Raw genomic sequence first — 22,127 nt, forward strand, 5'->3', positions numbered from 1 at the left:
AGTCACAGCCCCTTAACTTGTTCACCAGTATGGGGTGGGATACCGTATCAAAGGCCTTCCTGAAGTCCAAGTATACGACATCCACCCCTCCTCCTGCGTCGAGGCGTTTTGTGACCTGGTCATAAAAAGAGACTAGATTGGTCAGGCACGGTCTACCTGCCACGAACCCGTGCTGGTTTCCCCTCAGCTTGTAATGCAACCGGCACCCCTGGCCCCCAAAAACCTCATTGCCCCTTCTCAGGGCTGGGGTATTGTACCTTGAACTACAGTGCCCTCACCAGCACTTTGCACCTTGTCAGGGCTGGGGTAGTACACCCCTACTACGGTGCCCTAGTGGTTTCCCACCATTGTGGAGCCCTTCTGGGACTCTTCCCAAATGGGGATCAGGCGGCCCTCGCCTTACCTGGCCCCCTTGACCCCTTTCTCTGGGTCCTGCCCCCTGGGGCTTCTACCTACGCCCACGCTGGGCTTCCTCTCACTAAACGTGCCCTCCCCGGGCTCCTCAATCTGTTCACCCCTTCTGGGGCTGGGGTCTAGATGCCCCGCAATACAGCACCTCTTTCTGGTGCTGGGAGCACCCCACCTCCCTGGGGAGTTCCTGATGAGGCCTCCTCCACCCCTACAGCCTCACCCAGTCCTCCGGTATAACAATAACTAAACAGAACCATAAGCCAATCCGCTGTAATGCAACAATAAAGCCTCCTGGCTATAACATAGGATCTAGGCCCACCTGGCTCTCTTGCAAAGGCCTCCCAGTCAGGGTTCTCTCCACCCTTACCATGGTGCAGCCCCTTGGGTGTTCAGGCTGCACCACTCATCTCTGCTCTGCTTGGCTCTCCTGCAGAGCTCCTGTACCTCAGGCTGCCAGAAGGGAACTGCTGCTAGGCTTTGGCCTGGGCTGTTTATAAAGGCCCAGCCCTGCCCCCTTCTGGTCATGTGATCAGCCTGGCTGCTCCAGCAACCAACACCTGTGCTGTCTCAGGGAGCTTCAGCAGCCCTTATTCCTTCATAGGAACAGGGCACCCAAGTGCTCCTGTGACAAAAACATATCTGCCCTACTCTAACTCCACCCATTCACAAAAGAGACAACAGTGTACTGTAAAAATCCCCCCACATCTTCATGACTTCAGGAAGACAGGTAGCCAACATTTCCACTAGTTCTTCATGAGGCTACAGAGTGAAATACCACAGGGGCTCTGTAACAAATAATCCCTTCCAGTGAGCAAATAGTCAAATGCGTCTTTTTCACATCTAAAAACAAAATTTAGATGAGAAGCAAACAAACAAGCAAGAGGTAAAAGCACCAAACTACAGTAAATTCTGCTTGACTGAACTTATTTTAGACCTAATTAGACCTGATTTTAGACATATTAGACTGGATTCTTCCCTCATAAGTAAAAATCTACCTTTATACCATTGTAACGCTATTGCTATCGATTTCACTAGGACTATTCCTATATTGAAAACTAATCTCCTAATTAAGAGTTTTGCTAAACCACTCTCTAAAATATATCTGAAATGGAATTACAAAACCATTGTATATACATTTATTTCTTCAGACTTTTAAAGCCAGGCTTTACAATCTCTGTAAAACACCTTTCCCCTAAAAGGCTTAGATTTAGACAATAAACTACTCTTCTGTAACAGTCTTGCTGTATTCCTGACTTGATCCAAGTGGTGGCTGAAACTGCAAAGTCTTCTATCCCTAGCAGGAATGGTAAAGCTCTAAGTTTGGTCCCAACCCCTCAAATTTTTTTCCACATTTTCATAAACATGGGGATGAAAAGAGAGGGAGTGGCCTGAATAAGCAGAAAGGAGAGGAGAAGATATTTGCTATAGTCTATCTCTGGTACAAATCTTGCCAACATTCATCTAAATGTCATGATCACTCAAGTCCAGTTAGTTACCAGATAGGTTTGTTTTCATTTTGCTATGAAAACTCACATTACTTTATTAATTATGGTAACAAGGGTTTTAAAAATAGTAAATATTTTAGCGAAGCTTTTGAACATTCATCTAATATCTGTTAACATACAGAATAAAGCACACAAGAGAAATTAAAATTTGTAGAAAATGTGGAAATAGTTTTTAAAAAAGAGATGTGGAATTCCATAATGCCCCCACACTTGAATAAACAGAAGCAGAATATTTCTTTCTTTCCCTGGAGTTTTTTCTGAGCATGTGAAATATATAATGCAGCCCCCAAAAGTAATATATTAATACTTAGCAACTAATATATTAATAATGGTTCACCCAGAAATCAGGATGAATTTTCCTAGCAACCCCCTCTTGGATAAAGAATCTTGTTTATGGCGAGTTATAGTCTCTCAGATGGAAAGGATTTCTTCAATTGCTCACACATTCCATTCCTGTTTTCTGGCCCTTTCATGATTTCAATGTAAACTAATGGGAGTGAGCCCTTTTGTAGACTCTCACTATTTATTCAGAGGTATCTGCTTTGCTGAAATGACTGAAATGCCAATAATATTAAGTTCCTGAGCTAGCGAATGATTTCTTCTTTGTACTCTTGGGCTTCAGTCCTAGCATTTTTAGAAATACTTTGTAATTCTGTGTCCAGTTAAATGAAACAGGATTGTAAAAAAAGATCCTGGGTTTTCAAGATTAGGGACAGAAATTACACATTAACACAGTAACACAACAGAAGTTCAGCCAATATAAACCACTTTCAAAATGGTAATGGCCAAACCCATTACCAAAACTGGTTTAAGATAAACCTAGTTGGATGTAGTATCAGACTGAACTGGTTTAGGATAAAACCGTTTATTGAAATTCTGTGCAGATTCCCTCCAGTTTCAAGTTAACTCACAGTCCCTCAGCATCCCAGGATGCTTTGTAACTCCCCCACAAGTCCTCCTTCACAGTGCGCTAGCCCTGGCCCAAGCCATCTGCTCCAGCAGAGCAGTGAGGCCTGCTCTAGCACTCCCATGCTTCTGGCCTGGGCCACTGCAGGCATGTGGCTACATTTCTGGAATGAAAAGTGGATATCTGTTCACTTGTTTATTGGTTCAATCTATACAGTTAAGATTAACATAGGAAGATGGAATCAATTCAGACTTCAGGGTTTTTGACTGCCTGTACTTAGCCCAAAAGAACACAATTAGCTAGACAAGGACTTAAAAAAAAATACTACAAGCTTATCCAACAGCTGTACTTTCTGGATTCAACTTTTATATAGTAAAATCACACTTGGTCCTTAAGGAGGTCTATGTCACTGTGGAACATGCTCTTGTACTTTGTAAGTGTATACAATGGAGAACACTTGTGAAAGTATTATATATTGAAAAAAGACTAAGCTATCGGGGTCACAAACATTTTCCTCCTCATCTCTTTCAGTTTTTTGTGGCTACAAAGGGATGGGTTGTTTACGTTGTTAGTTTGTTTTGGATGTTTTGGTTATATTTTGTATTGTTTCATAGTTTCATAGTTTCTAGGGTCGGAAGGGACCTGAGCAGATCATCTAGTCCGACCCCCTGCCATGGCAGGAAAGAGTACTGGGGTCAAACAACCCCAGCAAGATGTTCATCTAACCTCCTCTTAAACACCCCCAGGGTAGGAGCCTGCACCACTTCTCTTGGAAGCTGGTTCCAGACCCTAGCTGGCCTGACCGTGGAGTAGCGCCTCCTGATATCTAACCTAAACCTACCCTCTGCCAGCTTGTGACCATTATTCCTGGTCACTCCTGGCAGTGCTTGGGGGAACAGTGACTCCCCCAATGCCTGCTGATCCCCCCTGACTAGTTTATAACAGGCCACAAGATCCCCCCTCAGCCTTCTCTTTTGGAGGCTGAACAGGCTCAGGTCCCATAGACTCTCCTCATAGGGCCTGCCCTGTTGTCCCCTGATCATACGATGTCTTTGTTTAATAGACTGGAAGTTAAAATAAAACATACACAGGTATGGTAGATAAATTCATATAAATTTTCTCAGCTTGTAAAACCTGTATTCAATAAATGTATTACTATTAAATAATAAGGATACATCTTGTCTAATAAATTCAGAGTAAAAAACTTATTGCAAGAATAAGGAAAAAACATTAGAACTGAACAACATGATGGTGGTTTTGGAAATTTTCTAATTCTTTTGAAAAAATTGCCAGATTACTATTATAATACAAGACCCTAAGGCTAGGTACAGACCTTCAAAAAGCCCAAGGGAGAATCAATCTAAGTTATGCGGTTTTCTGTAAGTGGCATCATTTAGATCAGTAGGGAACAGAATACACATTCACCCTTATGAGGTGGGGAGAGCAAATCTTAGACCAGGCTCCACAATTTTTAAACCAGTCTATGTGTGCCAAACTTTTCTTCTGTTATGGGTATCGAGTGGTTTCCAATTCCTTATACTGGTAAAAGTGCAATGCCTATACTTAGCCTAAACTGAATTTAAGATGACGGGCATAAATACACAACTATTTCTGTCCCAGAGTAATTTAATTCTTTTGTCTTTGGTTTGGATAATTATTTATTACCAATTCTTAGTTCACCATTATATAGATTTCATAGACATTAGGGCTGGAAGGGACCTCGGAAGATCGAGTCCAGCCCCCTGCCCAAAGGGCAGGAAGTCAGCTGGGGTCATAGGATTAAGCTGAGTTCATGGAGGGCTCCATGTGCATGAGTTGGTGTTTTCCTATTTCCCTTCTAAACAGCTTTCAGAAACCTCTTTTGTTCAAAGTCTTCCATGTTTCTCTTCAGAGTAGGAACATAAAAGCTGATCATGATCAAGATTCTGATCTAAAATTGTGTGTTACCAGTTGAGTGATCCAGGCCCATAAATTCATTTATAGTATCTGCTAACATTTTATATCAGGGTGAAAGAAAATGAGGAAAATATTTTCCCCATTTTCAAGTATCCTAAATTGTGCCCTAGATTATAGTGTCTATAGTATTAAAAGATATCAAAGCAGCAGCATATAGCAAAAATAAAACCAGAATCAGAATTTCGATTAATAGCAGGATTATCAGGTGCAAAAAGATTCCATTGTGAACCTCATCTTCATACACTTCCTGACAGTGTTTTGCTTTACATAATTTCAGAACATGCATCTTAGAGAATATGTATGAATGAAGGCTGTACAGAAAAATTGCAAATGTATTTAAAGTATTGTAGGCACTTTCCACATTCTGTTCTTTATCGGCACTTGCCCCTCACTGGGCATGTCTACACAAGACGTTTACTGCAGTTGCCTAGCAAGCTGCATGATAAATGTTTTGCATCTGTATGTGCAGTGCTATTAGGCCACAGGAAACTAATTCACTCTGCAGCCAGTTAGGACTTGTATTTACAAGTACTACCCCACTGTGGAATTTTTTACTCCACAGAAACACACATGTAAATGCTGGTGGGGCTAGCTGAGGCACAAAGGAGCTTCACTGCAGGCTAGCCCTGCATTTGGGCACCCTCGTACCCCATCCATCCCCCTCCACAGCATGTTCAGCTGATCAGAGCAGCCCCAAGCTGCAGGGCCAATTAACGCATACGCAAACTAGGTAGAAACCTAGGGCTTCAACTGAAGAAAAGGCCCAATTGCGCTTATTTTACACATTAAAATCACTAAGTGAAAAAAAATAGGGGTCCATGAGTTTGTTTGCTTAACACTAAAGGGTTATTCCAGCCCTGCCAGGCTAGCAGGCTAACCCCACCAGGCCCGTTGTCAGCTGGGGCTACTCCAAGCTGGCTCAACATGCTGCATAGGGGTTGGTTGGGGCACAAAGGTGTAGGACTAGCCAATAATGAAACATCTTCATGCCCCAGCCAGGCCCCCCAGCATCTACATATGCATTGCTGCTGAGTAAGACTCCACTGCAAGGTAGCACTTGTATTTACAAGTCCTAACCTGCTGTGGTGTTAATTAGTTTCCTCTGCCCTAACAACCCTGCACATATACACAAGATGTTTACTGAAGAGCTAATTACGCAATTCCACAGTAAACATCTCATATAGATGTGCCCAGTGTAAATGGTGTTGCCAGTACAAATGGCATGGCCAGGAGCAATGAACTCTGATGTGAAACGTGCCAGAGTTTATTGCTTTGTGTTAACTGCACATGTAGATTTCCCCACTCATGCTAATAGTAGTTGAGTTCCTGTAGTGGTTCATACACACATTCAGGTAGCCAGAGCACAACAGACTCACTGTAATAAAGGAGAGTTATTCACATTTGCAAACAACTACAACAAGTCCCTCATTTTGTAACAGTTTAAATACTTTTTTGCAAGCCTACAGTGATCCAGGCATTGTGTGGGGAATAAATTAATGTACAATTCAGAAAAACTTCTGGTAGATCAACAAAATACTCAGATAAGTAACTGAAGCCAGCCACTCTCCCTTCTTCCTCCCTTGGAAGTGTAGAGCACTGTGGGTTACTGAGGATCCTACCAACCGTCTATGCACCATTTATATCTGGACGGGCATTTCACATGACACTAGAAAACAGTGACATTTCTGCTTAAAAAGGCTAATGGATTGTGGTGGAAGGACAAGGTTCTTTTCTGCCACAAACTGCATGCTCACTCTTTGTGTCAGGAAAAAGGCACTTTCCCTGACAAGTATAATACCTATTCATGGTCTCTGACACAAAACTGAGAGAACTACTGAAAAGAAATTTGGATTTACATTATATTTAGAATAACAAAAAAATATATATGTAGTGCATCCTTATGGGGTGTATTTCATTGTTCTTCTCCACTTTTTAAGCTTATATCAGCCACATTGCAAGCAAATACATAAACAGGTGAATGAACGCTTCAAAGTATGGATCATATTTTAATGAAGTGGTAGTCTAGTGGACCATGGTTCCCTCCCATTCACATACTATTTATATGAAGATGTTTAGGAAGAAGAATAATACCCCAAAAGTTTTAGGTCTTTGTAGCTTTTCTGTAGTACTGTACGAATAGTTAACATTTGTGCTTAATTTACTCTTCATTTCCCCATGTATTCTGTTCCACTTTACTGCTCCAGAAGCTCTTCTGATGCTTCATTCCATTCTCATGCTTCCCACTCTCCCTGTCATCTTTTCCTGTTCCCCTAAACATCATGTCAGCTATGTATGCCCTTTTATATGACCCTTGGCTTTCGGTGGTAGCTTGCTGCTCCAGTCTCACTCATGATTCTGATCCTGGCTTATCCCTTAGTACAGACAGGTAGGCCTAATTCTACAGGACCTCTTGGGATGGGGGGGAATGACGACAGGCTAAGAGCTACAAGGCTGTTTAGCCTGGAAAAGCACAGGCTCAGGGGTGATCTGATGGCCACCTATAAGTTTATCAGGGGTGACCACCAGTATCTGGGGGAATGTTTGTTCACCAGAGCGCCCCAAGGGATGACGAGGTTGAATGGTCATAAACTCCTGCACGACCATTTCAGGCTGGACATAAGGAAGAATTTCTTTACTGTCCGAGCCTCCAAAGTCTGGAATAGCCTGCTGCCGGAGGTGGTTCAAGCACCTACATTGAACACCTTCAAGAGTAAATTGGATGCTTATCTTGCTGGGATCCTATGACCCCAGCTGACTTCCTGCCCTTCGGGGCTGGACTCTATGATCTTCCAAGGTCCCTTCCAGCCCTAATGTCTAGGAAACCTATGAAATCTATGAAGTTTCTTACCTGTTTCAGGGACTTTAAAAAAAACTTCCCTACTGCTGCTGCCATGGCATGGTTTGCCCATCCAGTTGGAGGGGGCGCAGGGGAGGAGTCTGGGAGTGACTGGTATGCCAGGACCAAACTGACACATGGCTCCAGACCCACTGGGAAACGGCTCAGCTCTCTAGCTACTGTTATTCCGTAAGATTTTTTTTTTCCCCACTTCAGGCTGCCTTTCAAGAACAGGGTATTATATACAGTAGTGCACTGTATGCAGGAAAATTTTGTTTTAGAGAAAAATGTATTTTTAGGAATAATAAAACACAGAGGGCGTGTCTACACAAGACGTCTGAATGCACAGTGGACTTTTCTACAGTACATTAGCACATTATGGCAAAAAACATGCCAATACACTAATACACACTAGAATTAGTCTACTGTGCATTAAGCATCACTAAGCATCATTAAGCATCAAAACCATTTGCCTTTACTACTGAGCATTAGCGCAGCTACTGTGCCTTTGTCTAGTACCACACACTCAAGGAACTAAATTTAATGCACAGTAGCAAGGGCACATTAATGAACATTTAGATGCACCCAGGGGCTGGAAATTTTAATTGGAGCTCAATCCTTTGACTAATGCATCACCAGTTTCATGCCTTACATCCCACTATCAATGACTTGCTCAAACCATAAGGGAATAGATTCAGCTACAGTCAATATCCTTCCCTGCTTTTTTTTTTTTTTTTTTAATCTGGCTGAAAGGGCATGAAGTAACCTTTCAAGATTCTGCATTATTACTTGGAAAAGGTCAGGCAATAGATGCACTCTGATTTCAAAACAATAAAACACCCAGCATAACACACAATCACCAAGAGACACAGTATCTTATTTTAAAAAGGTGAAAGTTAGAAGTGGAAAACAAAGTCTTGTTACCGCCTTTGACAAATATTAGTATGTAATAAAGAGTTGAAAGGTTTAGAATTTATACTACTACTGAAGTAGATTTCTACAGTATATTCCTTGATGTTCTGACTATTTGCTGCTGTTTCCATTAAAACCAGATAACATGGCTGTCAGTGGTCATTCAAAAGTCAGTAGTGATTTTGGGTGTCCAACCTGAGACAGAACACAGTACTTTTTGAAAGTTGCCTCCCTTGAAGCATTTCTAGTTGTATATATGTAACGAAAAGTCCAGGGACACTAGCTATTTGAAAGTCTTCGTGTGTGTGTGTGTGTGTGCGTGTGTGTGTGTGTGCATGTGTGTGCAGTGATTATCTTAAGTGTGTGCATACGTATTCACACACACACACACACACACACACACACACACACACACACACATATATACCCTATGATTCTATAGTAAAATTTTGTTTGCAGAATTGTTTTAAAACTATATTTTTTTAATTATTTACAGCACACCTCGGCGATATAGCAATCACGTGGGTCTACACATGATCGGCAGCTATGTTGCCAAAGTGGCACCATTACAGTGACATAACAGAGAAATCTAACCATGTTTCACGTGCACAGGCAATAACTACCCATATTGTGCCATGCTTTAGCATTTCCTTTTGGAAGTAGCAAACCTTGTGTAGACGCACCCTATGAGTACTAGATTGAGTTAAAGTATATCACATAGATCATGGATATTTTTTTTTTTTTTTTTTGCATTTAACAGAAAACTAGCAGTCACCAACAGTGATTCTTAAACTAACAAGAGTAGTATACTGTACTCTGGGTCATTAGGATTTACAGCCCTTAGCACTCTGCCAAGCTCACGTCAGATACATCCAATTAAGTGACAAGATTCTGATCAGTCAGACAACAGCATTTAGCCATAGGGTCAAGAACACTAAAGAAGTGATACATCAAAGGCATAGATTTGAAATACCTTTGCTGTGACCACATCTCTAGGTGTGCTTGGCTCAAGGCCCAGACATCTCTACAGCATGAGCACTTGTCATCCTCCTCAAACTGAGCCAACAGGCAGACTTTAAAGCTCCTGACCTCTTTAATCTTTATTGCACCAGACAGCAGTTGAAGACGAGCACTATTTATGAAACACTAATTCCATTTAATCAGCCTAGGTGATCAATAATGATGAGCAAAAAGAAACAATTGACAAGAATGAAGTAATCAGAGTATACACTACAGCTATTCCCAGGGAAATAGAGTCACATAGGGCCCTACAGATTTACTATAAAATGGTCCTTCAATTAATGAGGGGGAAGGGAGAAACAATAAAAATCAAAGCCATGGATTTTTTTAAAATAGCTTAACACCTCAAAATGTGATACATTAAGCACTTTATGGATTGATAAACAGCAACTTACTATAGCATTAACTGTATGTTTTTGTGAATGAAAATGGTGCAGAACTCTGCAAACCCACATTTTTAGTTCTGAGCTACCTAGAGGACAGCAATCCAATTCAAAACAGAAAAACTCACAGAAAAGCAATTTTGTTAATCAAGCTTCTGGTAAAAAAAAGACAGCTCACCCTTTAACAGCCATACTTACTTACTGGTAAAGTGGAAATTGGTTTTGCCCTCATAGAAATGAGGTTAGAAATAGGGTTCTGCCTCTGAGGACTTAATCAGGAACAAAATTGACAGGCAAATTGTTACTGGCTCCCTTTTCTACATTTGACTTTTGACAAAGATCTTGTAGTCACAAACATATTCTTTCCTTTCACATTTCAGTTTAGATTTACACTTACTATTTAGTTCCATTTGCAGTAGCTCTTTTATTTATTCCCAGATTAATGTCTAAAATGACATGGGAATAGACCTGGCAAGTATTTGTAGTAACCAATTTATTTGATTAATTTAAACCTTTCTATCATGCTCACAAATAGACTGGCCATTAATAAACTAAGTTTTCTTTTTCTCTGATAGCAGAATTGTGCTGTGAATACTTTACAAGAACTAAATTCAGCCTACTCATTGTTTAGAAGCTTCTCACAATGAGTATCCATTTGATTACTGAATATTCAAAGTTCACATTTTCAGCTACACATTTAATCACCTTAAAATACTGGGCCAGATTCTACTCTATCCATTAGGCACATAGTGGACTTAGGACTGAACTTTAAGCCTGCATCATGAAAAAATCCCCATTGACAAGGAGGAGGACCATGTACTTTTTTGCAATAACTCTTCCTCAGGAAGGAAGAGGAAAGAACTGCATGCTAGCACCTACGTCTACTTGTATGTCAAATCTGTGGAATAGAATCAGGCCTTTTGGTCTTAGCATATTTCTTGACTTAATTGTTTATCCTTATAAACTGCTCCTGTTTTAGCCATAAATAATTTGTATTAGAAAAAATATATATATTCAGTCTTCATTAACATTCAAACGATATCAACACAATTTTGCTTCTGAGCTGCAAATAAGAATAAGAACTTCTGAAAAGCAAAAGTAGGAGTATGGAGTATAGATATGACTGAACTGAAATGTAATTCAGAATTCACAGAAAAATTGAGGGAAAATTTTCTCCTGCTCTTCACCTACATACAGCTTCCACCAGTCCAAAAGTAAATAACGAAAGCTTCAATAACAATATATTTTTTTATTTCAGGATCAATTTCAATGTCATTACTAATATCAGAAAATATCCAGGTTTTCATTTGCCATTATTACAGCCTTTTTGAATTACTTGGTCATCTGCTTAAATCGACCATCATTTCCACTTACAAAAAGAAATAAAAACTAGTAAAATAATACCATTAAGCATAAATATATATTAAAGGCTAAATATAACTGTTTCACTCAGTTTTGAATTTTTGCTTGTAATACCTACTAAGCATATATTTATGTTAAACAGCTTTTTGAACATTTGGGGCTCATCCAGATGAGCGCTCATGTGCATTTCCCCAGGGGCAAAAAGCAACGGCAAATAGTTGTGCTTCTGCTACTTGTCCCTAGGGAAAGTCCCTGCACATGTGCTGTGGCATGCAGCATATTACCCTAGGTAAGGGCAGCACCTGAGCTGGTCCCACCAGCCTTACCAGAGGTTCTGGGGGCCTCCCATGGCTGCACTGGTGGCAATCTGAGCACACGGAGCCTGGCAGGTAGTCAAATTGTGGCTCTGGCTGGCCAGGCTCCAGTTCCGGGCAGTGCATGCCATGCCACTTTCATTTTTGCCTTTTTTTTTTTGATACTCAGAGTTTACTGTATCTAAATATGCCTCCATGTTGCAAATATGCAGCATGGAGAACCTATTCACACGCACCACATGCATTTTGTGGCAACTCAAAAACCTTAGAGGTGTCACAAAGCACACATCCACACTCTTCTGGATGTGCCCTTGGAATCTATACAGACCAGAAGCAGGACATGAAAGAGAACTGAGTTCTCTTAACTTCAGCCTCTTTGTCACACATTCATACAGATGAAAATCAACACTGATCGTTATAAATTATATAAAATGTGTCATAAAAAATACTTAAATGTTCTGATGAATAACCAAAAAAATGCCACAAAGTCAAATTAAAAACATGGTGTGATGCCAGAATATTGTGACTGTTCTATTTCAGATTCATCACATACAAGATTGGCTTGATCTTTTTCTCGGTATTACTTTTGTGAGCATGTGACCAAGTGCCATTTGGGGTAGCTGAGCCCTTTTGCAGCTTTCACATACAACACAATATAGTGATTAAGTCTCCAAGCTTCCAGATAAAAAGTTCCATATAACAAATATCAAGATTACAGCTAGCATCAAGAAACCATGAGCAACAAGCAGTCCTTTAAAGAATATTACTTAGTGCAGTAGGCAGCTAATGGTTGATGCAATATGCGTTGAATCTGTTCACAGATGATAATGTTGTGGGTGTTTAATATGCATTTGAAGTGGACATAAATATTATCGCCAATGGCCAATAACAACGTGTGTTGTTTTAGCAGTAGAAACATAAACCATGCATTGCAAATCAATACCATTTGTTTTACTTCTTGCAGCCAGTGATTACAAATGATCATCATATATCAATTACAGAATTTTAATTCTTCACTGTTTTGCTTTCCAGTTGCAATAACTGAATAAATGATATCCAGGTCTCTTCCTGAGGAGTGGGTTGACTAAATAACATACAAAGAAAAAGAATTATAGTGCTAAATTGAAACTAATAAAGCCTACTGATGAGGAAGGGTGGTATGATCAGTTGATAATCAAAACCAAAATGATTGTAAAATGAGAAACAAGTAGTAATCAAAGCTTTCAGTTACTCAGACATGAAAAAACAGAAAATATAAATAGAGATTAGGAAATTACAAAACTTTTAACTAAGTTTCTTAGAGTACTAAATAAGAGATGGAAAAGAATATTGATGAATATCGGCAGAGAAGCTGAGGAATCTGGCACATGGTAAATGGCATTAAATAAGATAAACAGTAAGAACAAAAGAAGAAAATGCAAAGAGCCAAAAAAATGCATATAAAAACCATGCACAGTGATGTTGGATACAACCCCTATAAATTTTCTAAAACCAAACAATTTATGTTTAATATATTCTGAATGAACCTACAACTTTTTTTTTTGTACTCTCAGCTCACTGTACAAGGTAAGGTGGAAGCTACTTTAATCCACAACTCCAAATTCATTTGGAAAAAGAGAAGGCCTAGAGAACGATGGGCATGAGAACTGAATAATAAGGTCTAAATTCTGTTTTCTCCTTTTTCTCCTGTTTTCTCAAAACTCTTTGGGACAGGAAATGTCTTTTTGTCCTGTCCTTGTACAGCGTGTATAGTACAATGGAGTTCACCTTATCCATGATTAGGGCTCCCGGCCCTCAATCCAGGATCCCAATTACTATGGCTCCAAACAAAAAATGACACCAGTGTGCTGACAAACTAACACAGCAGGTGCCATGGGAAAGGACTAACGTTGATTTCCTTTTGTCAGTCCCTGTGTGAAAAGTGAACACAGATGGTTTCATGTCACAGTTTTGGCTGTCCTTTCCGTGGAAAAACCTGTGTCAAACAGAAGATGAGAGTGGGTTTGTGCATACCGCTACTTATTTTTCCAGGAAGGCTATCCCCTTATTTATCTGGCAAAGTGACAACTTTCTTTACATAACTTATGGCTTGAAGTCTGTAAGGATCATTCATTGCAAATTCCTCACACCAATCTCATTTGGAATTTGTTCAGCATGCAGCAGCACTTTTGCTCATTCATTAGGGTAACTGGAAGCACACTGCAGCCTCCCTACACTCTTTACAATTACCTACTAAAAAATGATAGACTAGTTATGAACTGTTAGTGTTGGCTTAGAAATGTTTTAACAGGGCAGGCACTGGTAATATTCCAGCTTCATTCAACAAGTTACTGATGTCTCACAGCACCAACCTTTTTGGACTCCCATTTAGACTAGCAAATATTTTCCTCCTTTGCTATGGAAGGCTGTGGATTGTAAACCTCATTTCCTACAAAATTGATCTTTGTCCACATTTCACCATTTCTCAAATACACCTAAAATATTCATACTCACTCCAAGTGGGGTTTTGTTCTATTCTGGGATGGTATTTTTAATTTTGGAATTCCATTACTCTACAATTAGTTACAATTAGTATGTTAAACTTAGAGCTGGAAGGAACTTCAGGAGGTCATCTGTCCAACCTCATGCTCAAGACAGAATCACCCCTGACTAAACCATCCCAGGCAAGTCTCTCTCTAACTTGCAATTAAAAATTCCTAAGGATGCAGATTCCACAATCTCCATGGGTAGCCTAAGGGAGAACGTTTTTCCTAATATCCAACCTAAATTTCTCTTACTGCAATTTAAGACCATTGTTCCCTCTTCTGTCCTGTGTTTCCCCTGAGACTAGCCTATCAGGCTAGCAGGTAATTAGTGTTATTAAATTCCCCCTCAATCTTCTCTTCTCCAGATGAAAAACCCCCAGTTCTTTCAGCCTTTCCTTGTAGTTATGTCTCAGATCTCTAATCATTTTTGTTGCTTTCTGCACGAATTTTTGCTGAAATAATTTGACACATCCTTCTTGAAGTGCAGGGCTCAAAACTCAAAAAAAGTACTTCAGGTGAGACCCAGTACCAAAATAACTGATTCTGAATATAGAAGAAACATCACTTCCTTAAATTTGATTAATTTTAGTTAAAATAAGTTTTTCTTACAATATTTCTGGAACTTTGCCATTTCTCTCATGGCTTGAAAAATAAACATTCCAGAGAGTTTTGGAAAGGATATTTTAGGCATGTATGTCATACAAGATGCAACGGAGGATTTCAGCGAGACTACAGTCTTAATCTCATGTCCTCATTCCATCAGCATTAACCACTAGACAGTAGCATTGAATGGTAAGCATAGAAGGTAGGAAGGTAGCAAGCTGTACTCAAAATCCTGAAGAGTAACAACTGTGAAACTACATAGTTTGTCTACATGTTAAAAGGGGAATGTAAATTTCCTCAAAGTCTACCCAAAAAAAAAAAAAATTCAATACAAATCAGTCCTCTAGACGGAGAACGAAGTACATGTGTTAAGTTCACCGACTGATTTCTAAAGTCAAGAACTCTTCATCACAAACTGTGGTAAAATCAAGGACATTTGTGAACAGAAACATTTCTGTTCAGTGACTGATGAAGAGTCCTAATGATTAAGTAATAAAACCATTTTGTTCACTTTATACATCACTGACCTGGAAGAAGGAATGTGCAGAAAGGTCAGTAAGTTTGCTAATTAAACAAAACCAGAGTAAAGGCAGTCAATACAAAGGAAGAGTTAAAATTCATAATAATTAGGGTGGATTAGAAACAGAGGAGAAGTGTCTTATGTAATTCAGCCTGCAGACATGTGACATCAATAGGGTTAAGAATACATGAATAAACTATATGAAATGTTTAAGGTTTATATATCACAAGTACAAGAAAAATCCAAATGCAGCAGTAGAAAAATATTGAATATATGTATCATATCCACACATTTATTAGATGCATGTATTTTAAACTACAAAAATCCAGAAACACAATGACATCTTAATATTTTATACAAGGCAATTTATTAAAGATCAGACTGAAAAAAGAAAAGGAAGAATACAATTAAAATTCTTCTGGCCATCATGCACGTTTTTTTTCAAGAGCCAAAGGAGTAAATTTTTATTTACCAAATAACTAGAGCCAACTCAAACTTGCATGGGACTCAGACTCCACTGAGCCATTTAATACACTGTTTTGCTATAAAAAGTCAAGTTGAGCAAGAAATGATGCTTATTTAGAGAACTTTCAAAAGTGTTGTTTAATCACTGGCATTCACACCTACTGGGAATAAATGCTCCTTTGCACATGTTCCTACTTACCCACAAGGTCTGTATGTAAACACAATGTAGCTTTCTTCATCACTGCGTTCAATAAATGTAACACACGTGTGTTTTTCCCAGTGTCGCATTGCCTGTTTGAACATTGCTCGCTGGCTGCCTAGAAGAATTGTATGACATGAAATAGACAAGGTTTTTAAATTGACATCCTACTTCTTGGTATCTGACACTGATGCACACTCCCAGAAATGAGTTATTTTGAAAACAAAGAAAACTTTTAACTCTGGTTTTCAAAACTAAATGATACAGGAATTGGTTTTCAAATATTTTGCTTTGTAAACTTATATGCTTCTTTAAACCATATGAAAAAGACTTTTTTATTTCATTTTTTTTAAATCAGACCCGGATTTTACATTCAAAATCACTGAATGAAGAAACAGAGTGTTTGTAAAAGAAGGATATATCAGAAGATACATGCAAATATTTCCCACATTTAATCTTTTAAAGATTGAAGATTTTAATTTTTTATGCTTGGAATGCAGACTGCGCTTTAATAATCTATATACAGTTTGTGTTATTTATGTGAGGTATGTTCCTTTTTTACCTTAGTGCATATGACAGTAAAGTGTTAGTGAGAGACAATTCAGAGTACCCACCAAAAGGTTATGGATATTTGATAAGGGACTGCACTGTATGAAACGACTCCATTAAAATCAATGGAAGTTCAACACCGACCTCACTGAGATCAGAGTAAAACCCAATGCACTCTTGAAAACCCCATATTCTGTAGAATCAGTCCAACATAACAAAGACTACCTGGATAACAGATGTGCACAATTCCTCCCCCAACATCTCTCTACAGTGTCTAAACCCTGACCTCAGTGAACTAGATTGTGAGAAGACAGGTCACCATTCACTTTATTAAATCCTTACCCTCTTTGAGGCATTGCCAACAAGATTGCAAATTACAGTCAGTTGTGGTAGCAGGGGCTTTTTGCTTTGTTTTGTCCAATGGGAAGATTTTTAAACTAACAAAGCTTTAGAAACCCATCATATGGTAGTAATTTTTGGCCACTATAATTGGGTTGAATTCAAGTCAGTGCCTCAAGGATGAAAAAATTAACATGGTTCCTGTCTTCCCAATTTGTTTCATTTGCAAAAGCTTGGGGATTTACCTTTCACTATGAAAGGGGTGTGAAATTTCACATTACATGTTTTCATTTGTTTGTTCCACTTTCTTTTTGATCCTGCTTCTTCTAAAACAAAAGGTCATGTTCAGTATGGTGTTGTATAAATATCCATGCTGCAGGTTTGACCTTCAGTTCTCAGTTTTGCGGTGACTTATCTAAATTTCTGTGAGCCTTTCTTATATTTCTTTCCCAAAGCTCTTTTGGTTTTCTTTATTCCCTTCAGGCACAATTAAAAAGAACTTAGTGCATATCCAGTAGACATCATTTTCATTGTACTCTTGGCTTTATATTTATTCTTTTCCTTCTCATTATCCTATTCTTATTATTATTAAAATTTTCCCCTTCCACTATTTTACTGTTTATTTGTTTGCAGTTTTATTGGGTAATATTTATTTTGTACTTCTATTATACTGTATTTTTAAATCTTATTATTTTGAAATCATTCTTCCCTACAACTTTTTATAGTCCATAACTATTGTAAATATCTGCATATACTCTTAAAAGTGTAATATGTTACAGGAAAAATTAATTTGACCCAGTTTGTTGCCTGCAGCTAGGATTCACAGAAATTTTAATTCCTGAATTTAAAAGAATTGACCCTCAAATCACAAACATCAGTTATAACCATATACTACATACCCTACAGCAATTTAAACAGATTTATTTATACTCTGTTATTTGGGCTTTTACAACAAAACACAACAAAAATATCAAACAACGAAAAATGTGCTCTCCCTAAAATACAATAGCCTAAAAAGACTAAAAATCTTACTGATCCAAAGAAGCCTGATCCAGAGCCTCAGAAGGCAACAAAAACCATGCAACTGACTTGTGAGGACTGGGCCAGGGTCTTCGCAAACCTGCTGCATCAACTTCCCATTTTAAATCACATATCTTACCAGTAAAATTTCCACCAATTAGATATGGAATGACACCTCCTGGCCATACTCTCTCTGTCCGTGATGTAGCAGCCCTGGGATATCGATTTTTCTCATTTTTTCCTGAAAAATTTACATTTGCTCTTGCCTTACTTGTATTATTTTGCTCAAAGCCTGCAACGACATTTAAAATCCTGTATAAGACCAAAGAGATCACAAAGTAAAACATGTATTTTATGCTTTTATCCATTTTTCTTTATGCACTCTAATAACTGAGTCTAATTTTTACACATGCAATTTGTATTTTCAATGTGATATATAACAATAATTTATGTGTTTAGTTATGGAAAGACTCACCATCCTCAGTATAAGAATTTATACAAGACAGGACCAAAAAAACAAAGAAATACTTTATCACCCTTAATAGACTGCCAATATAATTGGTTCTAGATTATTTTAATTTGGCCAAAACACCTATATCTATGTTAAGCAAAAATAATTTAAAATTTCACTTCCCCAGAATAACTTCAATCTTTTGACATTAAACTCATAGTGTATAATTATATTTTAATATTCTTCAGGTGTTAGATTGCAAGATAAATGTAGACTCCATATAGATATATGTAGTATGTAATTATTATTGAATCGTCTGGTATGGCATGGACATCCTACCCTTATCAGCTGTTTAGGGTTAGAAGCAGGTACACATTTATACAAAACTGAGTGCCAATAACTATTACACAATTATTTTTGTAAAATTAAGGAAGAACCAAATTCTTATATCAAGAATACAGAGGTGCCACCACACGTTTGCAGTCAGTTGCTGTGCTGTGGCAAATCTTACAATAAATGCCATGATGTATGTACGCGCGCGTGCGCACATACACACACACACTTGTGATTAAAATATATTTTTATATATTTTCCTGAAAATGTGTTGGTTTTCACTGTATTAAAACTAATATACTGCATCAAACAGTGGATAAATTCATTCAGTATTAATATGGATTTCCAAGAAACAGCCTTCTGAATTTATACTAGAAAACATATGACTATTTTTCAAATGTTTTCAACTCAATGTAAGACATAAGTGTTCAAGAGGCAATGGCTTAGGGTCCCCAAAAATCTGCACCATTAGACATTATATGCAAGTTTCCATCAATGAATCAGACATGCAAACAGAGTATAGCAATCGCACTGGAAATGCATCACATTGATATTAGGTGAAATAATAATTATGAGTACTATTGTAATGAACATTCATGAAAAAATTTAAAACAAAGTATTTTATATTCCAAATATAGCCCTCAAAGTGCTTACACAAATATAACTACTCTAACAAAATGCAGATAGGCAAAAAGCTAATCTCTTCATTATTTTTGTTTTAATAATTTATAATAATACTTATATAGAATGGGTTTAAGGTGTTAAAGTACTATCATTATCAATGTTTTAACTTCACATTACATCAGGCAGCCTTCTAACTTAAACAGTGAAAATACCAGAGCCAAATCTTCTTATCTTGTCTATAAGCTGATAAAGGGCACCTCGTTTTTTTGACATCCCACGCTCTCCGAAGCCACCTTAAAAAAGAAGAAGAAATATTATGGAACTTAACAATACAATATGTTAAATACATAGTTAACATCTTATTGAGAAAGATTAGGAATTACCTTTTTGGAATTGCAATGTATCTTTAAGGAAGTTTAAAATTCTTTAATGACCCACATACAAATTCTTTAAGTATTCTTGACAATGAAACAAAACCACTTTGTAGATGAAAGATCTTCAGACTTACATTCCAGAATGCAAGCCAACATGTCTTTGTTATTCAGACATGTCATGACAATTACATCATCTAATTATTATTTGAAGCTTTTTTCTTCCTGGTGACCTTGGCATCCTCAGTGTCACATCGATTGACAGCTAGAAGCCCTGCTCTCTCAGAAATTTCCTGAATGCATACCACAATTTTTCCATTTCCAAAGAGGAAGGAGAGAGACTGTTACTACCCCAAGGTCATTACAAAAATTAGAAAAAGAACAGAAAAAAGGAAAAATGGTTGACTTTCTCCCAAAAGATACTGGGTGCTCCAGCTTTCTACTGTATATATGGTTAACGTGAATCTGCTGAATACTTCTTACAAATTAGTTTTGTGAATATAATCACAATCACTTTTAACAGGGTTAGTGAGAAAAAAAGAACACCATGATGTGCATTGAATACCTGGAATAGATAAAGTTGTTTCAGATAACTTTATAAAATACCTGTAAGTTCTTTTGTAAGAAGCAAAAATTACTACGAAACATTAGTGTTTTTAAGCTACTGTAATAGGAGAAGAATGGTAGGACTAAAAAGACTGCAGGACCCATAATTATCTGTAGGTGTGAATCCTCCAACATTTCCTCAAAGCCTTTCTCCTCCTAGATTTCTTTTTCAGAATAACAGTATAGTGACATTACTTATTAAGAGCAAATTTACTAAGTGGCAGTTTAAAAAGCAAATTAAAAACCAGACAACTCCATGTAAGGCAAGCAAGAAAGTGTGCCTGCTCAGTGAATAACACTGTGCCTAATTATTTGGATTATACTGTCACATAGCTGCTGGATCCCTTGAGAAAGATTTTCTAAATTTTTTAAAACATTTTAGGGAGATGAGGTAATACTCAATACATTCCTTCCCAAGAAGTTATTTGGTTAACCACAATATATTTTGTAAAACATACACATATTCTGTATTGCCTATTATCAATGCATTATATCTCATGTTAACATTTATTTTGTAAAATATTACATACACAGTAAAAGAATTCAGATAATTGTGAGAAAAAAAATCTTTAGAAAACAGAATCTATAGAAAACAGGCAAATGTCAAAAGAGACACCGTAAATCAGAGGAAGCCATGGTTTTATCATATTAGGAAGACATACCCCCTTAATTATTTACAAAATATTAAAATAGAAATAAGGAGCAAGTTTTCTACCAGATTGTTATTTTGTGTTAACACACACAATTTATTGCATTTAATGAGCAAAGGGCCTCCTCGAAGACAAGAAATAAATAAAAGGAACATAAACTTTTGGCAGACATGTTAATAAACTAGACATGGTAGCTTTCTTCCTGCTGCTGCTGCTGTTACTTTTACATTATGTGGATGCATTTTGTTTTATAGACAAAATAAAAGATCTGTGCCTCAAAAGGTCAATATCTAATATTGCAAATTCACATAAATAATCCTCATTGAAGTTCCATCATTTGAGTCCAGTTTGCAAAATCATGCCCTACATTTATTATTTGCAATGCAAGAGCCAGATCCTGCAACCAGTATCTTAGTAACTGAACTCCCAAACATATCATTTTCTTCTCATGAAAATCAAATGGTCTTCAGTGGAAATCTACACAGAAGCAACTATACTTAAGGAACGTAACTTGTGAATTCGGTCTGAAATTACGTTTTTTTCCTAATTGTGTCAACTATCTGCATCCACAGTAAAAATGGCAATTTTTTAAACAAAAAGTATAATTTGAGTTTAGATCAGGTGGTGATTTTTTTCCCCCTCTTTAATAATTACTTGTATTTTCTTTTCTTATCTACTGTGCCATGTTGTTTTATAAGTAGATGGTGGAAGAAAAAGGTATAAGCATTGGCTCTAATTTGGCATTGCATATAAATGTATGCTTAAATGTAAGCACTCACTCAAATGCCACTGAAATCAATGGGATTTACCTCTAGGTTTAAGTGTTTTGCTAAACTTGGGTCAAAGTACCAGTCTTTATAGTGTAAGTGCAATCAGAATTTTCAAGGTAAATACCCCAGCTATTAAAAAGGATCACTTCACTTGAGGACCAGTTTAAGTTCCATCGACTTCAGAAGCACTTATTTAAGGACTCTGCAGCCCAGACTGCCTTTCATTATTCTAAGCAGGGTCGGGGGCGTGTTTAAGCTGTGCTGTGCCAGGGAATATGCAAGAAGCAAAGTTTGTTTGGTGATATCTTTTATTGGACCAATATGTAATTAGGAGAGATGTTAGACAAGCTTTCAGGCATAAAATGTCCGTCAGTTTTTGGGAAAGATGCAGGTCTGGCCTAAACTATATATATATACACACACACACACATATATATATATACACACACACACATATATATATATATACACACACACACATATATATAAACCTTAG

At 37.7% G+C, this 22,127-nt stretch overlaps 1 protein-coding gene across 5 annotated transcripts in view; it reads right to left on the reverse strand.

The window, feature by feature from the left end:
* Window positions 1-22,127, reverse strand: part of TLL1 (tolloid like 1) — a 242,831-nt gene that overhangs the window by 108,678 nt on the left and 112,026 nt on the right. For 3 of the 5 annotated variants that reach the window (XM_090036238.1, XM_090036241.1, XM_090036242.1), the window contains exons 3-5: window positions 19,447-19,527; window positions 17,966-18,118; window positions 15,919-16,036 (exon numbers count right to left, since the gene is read on the reverse strand). In XM_090036238.1, the coding sequence (XP_089892364.1) occupies window positions 15,919-16,036; window positions 17,966-18,118; window positions 19,447-19,527 (352 nt within the window). The remainder of the gene's footprint in view (window positions 1-15,918; window positions 16,037-17,965; window positions 18,119-19,446; window positions 19,528-22,127) is intronic. The other 2 variants (XM_090036240.1, XM_090036243.1) reach the window with 1 other exon arrangement.

Source organism: Crocodylus siamensis, chromosome 2 (assembly GCF_052110815.1).
Source record: "Crocodylus siamensis isolate JL-2025a chromosome 2, ASM5211081v1, whole genome shotgun sequence".
NCBI classification, from domain to species: domain Eukaryota; kingdom Metazoa; phylum Chordata; order Crocodylia; family Crocodylidae; genus Crocodylus; species Crocodylus siamensis.